The 8,410-nt window shown below is 39.8% G+C and overlaps 1 protein-coding gene across 1 annotated transcript in view; it reads right to left on the bottom strand.

Moving 5' to 3' along the window:
* Nucleotides 1–2,351: 2,351 nt before the first annotated feature.
* The window catches only part of UVSSA (UV stimulated scaffold protein A), a 62,916-nt gene continuing 56,857 nt past the window's right edge, over nt 2,352–8,410 (bottom strand). Inside the window, exon 14 of the mRNA XM_063304594.1 lies at nt 2,352–2,950. Within this exon, the coding sequence (XP_063160664.1) occupies nt 2,857–2,950 (94 nt within the window). The 3' untranslated portion in view covers nt 2,352–2,856. The remainder of the gene's footprint in view (nt 2,951–8,410) is intronic.

Raw genomic sequence — 8,410 nt, 5'->3', positions numbered from 1 at the left:
TTTTGAAAGTTTAAAGATTCCAGTATGATTAATATATCATTCTACATGATTCAGAAATTTGAAAATGTGTATTTTTCTTACATGGCCAATTTTCTCCCTTTCCTTCATTAAAACTATTAGGAAGTGTTATCTATTAGAATCCTTAATTTTATGAGCTATAATCCTGCAGTTGGCTAAATGAAGGCAAAATTAACATGGCCACCCCATTTCCTTACTGGTACGAGATTATGCATTTCTTTTCCTTCCTTCCTTGCCCAGCTTTCAACTCAGGCAAGCTCAAGAAAGTTCTTGATGTTTCACATTTTTCTAGGCCAGAAATTGACAACTTGTCATTTCAGGGGCCCACATCAACTATCTCCAAAGACCTGGTACAAATCCTAGAATCTCAAAAAGGAGTTGTGGCCAAATTTTGCTATGTAATGGGGAAATGTATCATAAAATACATGGGGGAAAATATGTTAATTGCATTGAATTCATCCATTCTAGTTATGTGTAGAAAACCCAGGCTACCCCAAGATCCAATGGAGTCCTGCTCTTAGTTGGATACCTGATCTTGGGGATATGGTTCTTCATGAACCTAGGTACCAGTGACTTTTTTAACATTTTAAATCTTTAGGAAGAATGGGGTAAGGCTAAGACCCCCAGAATTTCCTTATGCTGTGAGCTGTGACACCATTTTCATCTGCAGGGCCCAATTTGGGGGATTAAGTAGACTTTTTCTGATGGGGATACCCATTTTTGTTAAGAAAGGGTTTTGAATCCTGCATGAAGCAGTGATATTATAACATCCAAAGATAATGGGGCCAAAATGCCTCCCCCTGCATACTTTCAGGGTTTTTAAAGGGTCAGGTTAATCCATTAAAGTTTGCAAAAACTTAACAAGTCTATTTTGCTTGTTTTTAAATTCTCTCCTTACCCCCAAGAAGTAAATCAAATCATTCATCCACAATTTTGCAGAGTTCTTGAAACGCTCAAATAGGGTTGGGAACTCTAAATGTATTGTCCACCCCTTTTGTAGATGCATGGCAATGGATCAGCTGTGGGTATAACTAAGGTGAGATACTCTTTTCAAAGTTATCTAGGAAAGTATTTACAAAGGACCAAAATAACAACAACAACAATACAATACCACAATACTTTGAAGTCTTTAATAAGTAGCAATATAGTTTGGCTCAGTTCTTAGAATGCTAAACATTGAGGTATCTTCCTGAAACAAGAGTCTGGAACAAAGTTGATCTCATCCACACTGAAGAGTGAAGCAGAGATGATAGTGATTTTTACTATCTTCATGGATCAGAGTATGTTACCAAAAATCCATCAAACTCCATGAGTACCTTCTCATACAAAGACAACAGGCTGACAACTACTAAAGACAGAATTGATAGAAGAAATTGAGTAGCATGAGTTCAGATTGAGCATGTTCAGATTGAGCATGAGTTCAGATTGATACGAGGAATATTCAAACTGAACTGATACTTATTTGTCTGAGATGTACTCTATGCCAATGAAGGACTTAGTTACATCCTTAAAGCAAGTTCAGAATAGTCCTGTCAAAGCATGATGAAAACTGGAGTCTTCTTCACGAGTGGAAGAGCCATGACCACATTCTACATTGCTAAGTACACAATCAAGGTGCAGACTCATGAGGAAGCACGTATGCATACAGACCTATGTATGTGCAAAAACTTTTTTTAAAACTGTGAGTACATTAGATAAGATCAGCAGGAGAATGTTATTGGAAGGCCATTGGCAGGGCATTTCTGGAGTCATCCAGATCGAACAATGCTTCAATGGGGTTATTGCAGTATGCAATAGAAACACGTGTCACTCCACAGTCGTAGTTTGGGGAACCCAATGTCTGTATTTGCAACACGCATGACTTATTCCATTATCATAGTTCACACTGTAAAATTGTCCCCTGTGGTTCCGCATATTAAAAAGATAAAATGTTTCTTGGCTATCCTCTTCAGTTGTCACAAAACCCTGTGGTGAAATTTCTGCTCTGCTCCTAGACTTCAGCAATCAATAGCAGGCATCTCTTCAATTCTGGCTATCATGCAAAGAATTCTCTAGCTCTGTTTTGGGGGCTGCAAGTCTGAAGATGACATATACTGCAAAGCTGCAAGAATCTGCACAGCTGTGACCGTACAAGTGTTCATGTGTGCAAGACAGACAGGAATAGGCCATATTGTCCTTATAACCACAATACTACCTTAACTTTCTGATTGACTTCATGGAAGACATTTAACGTTGTCAGATTGCCTGCATGTAGAAACCAGGTTTTTGTCAGAATTGTAGCCTTTTCTAAGATTTACCTCCTGACCTTATGTAACAGTCAATCTGCACTGGACCAGATTTTGAGCATATTTAAGGTTATAAAATTTATTCACAACACTATAAACATTACAGTAAGTTTTTAGAATATATACAACTCCTAAATCTCCTGTTTAACATGCTAGGATGTGCTCCATGCTTTCTAAAAAGAATCCCATGTTTTATTATTAAATACATTAGATTATATAAATAGATACATTTATATTAATTATATTATTTCAGTAAAGCCCTGATTATAGAACTGTACAGCAGCATCTGCAGAAGTTAAAAAAAAGGAGGTGAGAGTTGCTCACTTGAAGGCGCTCCATTTTTGTACATATAGGCTGGTGTTTCTCAAACTTGGCAACTTGAAGATGTGTGGACTTCAACTCCCAGAATTCCCCAGCCAGCCATGCTGGGGAATTGTGGGAGTTGAAGTCCACACATCTCAAAGTTGCCAAGTTTGAGAAACACTGATATACGTAGGTTGATGGAATGCTAAAAACCGCCGTGGAGTTCTCTTAGTCTTGCTTTTGATGACATTCAGGTCAGCGCATAGTTGAACTGGTTTGCAAACTTTTCGTGTTTTCTTTGGTCGATTCGATTCATTGCTTTCACTACTCGCTTCATTGAGGTTCTGTAAAGCAAAACAAGGTAAGAAAAAGAAAGCCAAACTTTATTTCATACAAATGTTGGCCACAGCTACAAATTTGTTAGCAAAAATAATGAAGTGGGATGTGATTAATTTTTAATCAACACTTAAACACGGTGCTGATGAGGAAGCAGAGCAACTGTATTATGTTAGCTCAATTAGTTTCAACAACATGGTTTTAATTTAGTAATGTACTCATTAACAGAAAATAAATGAATGGAAGTCCTTCAGCAAACACTCTGCACACTGTTGTTGTCATAGTCATTTTAGACAGTTCCTTGCATAGAAATGTAAATACTATCTTAGGGATAGAAGGACCAGGAACTTGTAGAGAGTAATCGTTATACAGTAATGTTCTTTTCATTCATATTTTGAGCTTTGTGAACAAAAACTATTTTAAAGGAGTATCACCAAAGCACATTTGAAACTACTGAACTTCATTTAGAACAGATTAATAGAAACCCTAAAGTACAAAAAGCAACTTATTAAGAGTTGACTTTCAGTTCATCCATTCTAATTTTTACTGCTTCCCACAGTATCTAAGATGATTTCCAGAAACAACTTCCAGGAAAAGTTATTAAATCCATAAAGAAGCAAGACACAAATCAGAAAATAGTTTCTCTCCTTCACCCCATCTCTACATTACACAAAGAAAGAATCCATATCCATTCAGACATTTTCTTCCTTATTTAAGGGCGTTGCAATACGAAAAGAAATGCAGTAGAAGAATTCAAAGGAAAAAAAATCATCTTGCCCCAAGGTCTTAAATGAATAGTTGGAAAAACCATTAATGGATATTTTCTTTCCAAAATGAGGAGAATACATATTAGGGAGTTATCAATTATTATAACGGGTTAAAATGGCCATCTCTAAGGGTAGATACACTGAGAGATTTCTAAGCTGTTTTTTTTTTAAGTCAGAGTAATTCAAAAACAAATTGGGATTCAATAAACGTTGTGTTGAGTCGTTCTGGATCTCCCACATTTTATTACCGGGGGCTGGTTTTTCCTTGCTGTAGTCCTAAATACAGCTTGTGCCTATGCAAATGGTGATGCACCCATAATGTGGCTTAGGTCACCTGATCTAGTCAGAGGACTGAAGGATAGCCTTAGAGCAGAAAGAGAACAAAAACCAGTTTTATTGTTGCTTAAACAAGGACTGCTATCAGGCCACAAACCATACTTGGGGGAAACGCTGGCATAGATCATTCCCAAATTATTACTGCTAACTTGTAGGGGATATAAAGTTCTCTTTTGCCGGCTGAAGTAGAAATTGGTGGCTGTACAATCTGTAGTTACTCAAATTATCTAGTCCGACAAGAGGAAGAAAGACAACAGTGTGTGCATGATCACCAAAAGCTCTACACAGCTAGGTGGCTGAGACACTTCCTTTCAAGAACTTAAAGAATGATGATTTTGATGTACAGAGAGTGGTAGGGAGAAGTTCATTGACCTTCCTTTGCCCAATCTTGAAGCATTAGACCAGTGCTTCTCAACCTTGACAACTTTAAGAGATATGGACTTCAACTCCCAGAATCTTCCAGCCAGCCTGCTGGCTAGGGAATTCTGGGAGCTGAAGTCCACACAGTTTAAAGTTGCCAAGGTTGAGAAGCACTGCATTAGGCAGTTAAAGGCAGGTTCTTTATAAAAGTGGAGATCCTCAACCACCAAGGTAGGGAAGGCACAATATTGTTAGAGATCTGTGGGGGTTCATCTTCCCTGGGATAGGATACTGCATTAGCTGTGCCAGCCTATAAGGTAAATAGAGTACCGGCAGTTCAGAGAAAAGCTATTCTATTTACCTTATAAGTTCATGGCGCTAACACAATATCCTGTCCCAGACACAGTGAAAACCCAAAGGTCTCTAATAATAATCCTAGCAGAATCACTCTTTATCCTGTGATCCTAATTTGAGAATCAGCTCCTTAGATTACAGCAGTGTTTCTCAACCTTGGCAACTTCAAGATGCGTGGACTTCAACTCCCAGAATTCCCCAGCCAGTGCATGCTGGCTGGGGAATTCTGGGAGTTGAAGTCCACACGTCTTAAAGTTGCCAAGGTTGAGAAACATTGGATTAGGGACATCAGATGCCTCAACCCTTGTGGGATCAAGGTATCAACTATGTGTTTTGTTACTGAGCTTCTTATCAGGTGCCTGCTGGCCAAGGATTCTCCTTAAATGCCGTTCTAACACTGATCATTTAAAAAACATGGGGCAACCTTATTAGCAGATGAGCAGAATTGCTTCTCAAGCACAGCTGTATAAAAGCTCTGCAAGTACGTGATCATAGTTTTAGAACTAGAATTCAACTTAATTGGCAGGAGAAAAGTGAGTCTTTAGCACAGCACAATGGCCTTGACACTTTCACGTGATGTACATTTTACATTAGCACCACTGGCTTGTGAGATACTGTGAATGAAATGAGATCCCACTATGATGATCTGTGTGCATTTCCACTTAACTTTATTGGCAGACCAGAGCCTGGGTTTATCACCTGTACATTTCAAGTAATTTGGGACTGTTATATAAAGCCAAGGTTATCATCTTGTTTAGTGCTGCAAACTATGAAACCTATTAAAATATGACAGATTGGATTCTCATGCCTGGTGCTGAGACACATTCAAAACCATTAGTACCAAGCAGAGTCAACTAAAAACAACTTTTTAAATTTATTTTCTAAATCTGATGTGAAATTCTACTTATTAGAACTTTATGGCTTACTGACTATTCGGAATAAGACCAGGTAATGCCAGATTGTCATGGACAATGTGCTGTTCAGTGAGGAACAGAAGAAAACCAAGGTGAGCTTCATTATTTATAACAACCATTACTCTGAGACAAGAAGAGGAACATGATTTTTAAACAGCGAACATCCCTCAAAGGAATTCCTCTAGGCCTCTCAGATCGTAAGCGCTAGTATTTTTTTGTTAGGAACAGAAGGTGTTTTGCTTTCTGGTTTAATAACATCTGCTTTGCTTCGTTTGCTCTGATCCTACAACAAGCTGCTTAGCTTCAAAGTTTTGACAGCTGGCAGATACAGGGGTGGCTGTCACAGGTAGAACATCTTTCTCCATACAACCTACCAACCCTGTGAGAAAAGCTTCAATGGCATTGCTCCAGATTTATAGGCATGGCTACCAGAGCGGTTGAAACTTTCTATATATGAACTGGGGCATGCTGCTTATTCATGTGCTCCTATTCAAGCATGGAGGCAGCTGCCAGAAGGAGTAGGCATTGTGTGTCTCATTAAGAGCTGATGTTTATATCACCAGAAGACTGAGGACACATTTATTTGTTTGTAAATGAACTGTGATGTATATAAACATTTGCTCATGCAAGTAATCTTCTTGGGCAATCAACTTAATGCTGGGAACACTTCCTTGCAGAAGATGCTATTCCAGGTTTCACCAGCAGGACTGAGCTGGAGTAGTAGAAACCTCTATTTGTGGTTTAACCCTTTGATAAGATACCACCCCCAACCATGAATGTTGTCAGGGCCGGATTTATCCATGGGAAGCTAAAGAGGCTCTACCTGGCAAGTGCCAACTGAGAATGAGTCTGTGTAACATCTGAACTTGGCATGAATGCCACCAACAATACCCATAAAGCCTCCGATACTAAGATCTTCAAATACACTAGCCAATTATTTATTAGGTTTAGGCATCACCCAAAACAACTCTGCGCGGCTCACAATTTCTAAGAGTCTGGTGGTGTGGGAACAAGGAGAAGTGGCCAGTTTAAGTTAGCCTATGGAGTTGAAATATTTAACCCACTGATTTAAACCCGGCTAGCTGGTTTGACATGTCTTTCAAATGCTGGTAAAGGGGAGATGCATTCCAATAAGAATATTTTTCCCTGACAGTCCAATAATTAAAATGTAGTACTCAAGAACAGGCCTGCAACTTGAGCCTTTCGTGAAATTCTCTTATTATGCTGCTGTAATTTTATTCAGGACAAAATTAAAATGAGCTAGTCATGCCTGATAGGACAGTCCAGGGCTCCCACCAAGAAATTCAGGGAGGTCTAGATGATTCCAAATGCACATATCCTGTGTGCATGAACCAGAAGATCTAATGAATTAATTTACAGCATAAAGAAGAATTCTTTCCTCCATTCCCATGCCCTGCAGCAAAATCCATAGCCGATTTCAACTATAAACGTAATGCTAAAAACAGAACATTTAGTCCCTCCCGTTTCAGATATAAAACACAATTTTTTAACATTATATTTAACTCCCTCATTTGAGATGTCGAAATCCCATTCTAAATCAGCAAAATAAATTCCCCTCCCACCCCGAATGCACAACTCAATTTTTAATGCAGGCCAATTATTCTCCCAGATGCTCCCCCAAAAGCCATGCACTACGATTACTACAGGAGTAGAAGGGGTGGGGAGGGAGAGAAGACTCAACCAAAAGCTATACAAGGGTTTAGGATAGGCAGAAACAGTAAGGAAAATGGATGAGAGAATTGGTGACGGAAAGCTGGAACTCAGATGGAAAAAGGTAATTTTCTAGTGCCTCCAGTATCTAGCTCCGCAAAGGATCGTTACCTTGTCGTGGTGCTGGAGCTTGAGCACCTCAATGATGCCATGAGCTAAACCGTGAAGGGCCACCCAAGACGGGAAGGTCATGACAGAGAGGTCAGACTAAATGCGATCCCTGGGGAAGGTAATGGCAACCCACCCCAGTATTCTTGCCGTGAAAACTAAATGGATCAGTACAACCAGAGATATGTCGGTATACCATCGGAAGATGAGACCCCCAGGTCGGAAGATGGTCAAAATGCTACTGGGGAGGAACAGAGGATGAGCTCAACTAGCCCCAGACGTGATGACGCAGCTAGCTCAAAGCCGAAAGGACGGTTAGCGGCCGACGGTGCTGGTGGTGAACGGCGAATCCGATGTTCTAAGGATCAACACACCATTGGAACCTGGAATGTAAGATCTATGAGCCAGGGCAAATTGGATGTAGTTATTGGTGAGATGTCAAGATTAAAGATAGACATTCTGGGCGTCAGTGAACTGAAATGGACTGGAATGGGCCACTTCACATCAAATGACCACCAGATCTACTACTGTGGACAAGAGGACCACAGAAGAAATGGAGTAGCCTTCATAATTAATAGTAAAGTGGCTAAAGCAGTGCTTGGATACAACCCCAAAAACGACAGAATGATCTCAATTCGAATTCAGGGCAAGCCATCTAACATCACAGTGATCCAAATATACGCCCCAACCACAAATGCTGAAGAAGCTGAAGTAGAGCAGTTCTATGAGGATCTGCAGCACCTACTGGACAACACGCCTAAAAGAGATGTTATTTTCATCACAGGAGACTGGAATGCTAAGGTGGGCAGTCAAATGACACCTCGAATTACAGGTAAGTATGGCCTGGGAGAACAAAACGAAGCAGGACATAGGCTGATAGAATTTTGCCAAGACAATT

The sequence above is a fragment of the Candoia aspera genome, chromosome 5 (assembly GCF_035149785.1).
Source record: "Candoia aspera isolate rCanAsp1 chromosome 5, rCanAsp1.hap2, whole genome shotgun sequence".
Lineage (NCBI taxonomy): Eukaryota > Metazoa > Chordata > Lepidosauria > Squamata > Boidae > Candoia > Candoia aspera.
This window is presented reverse-complemented; position numbering and strand designations above follow the sequence as displayed.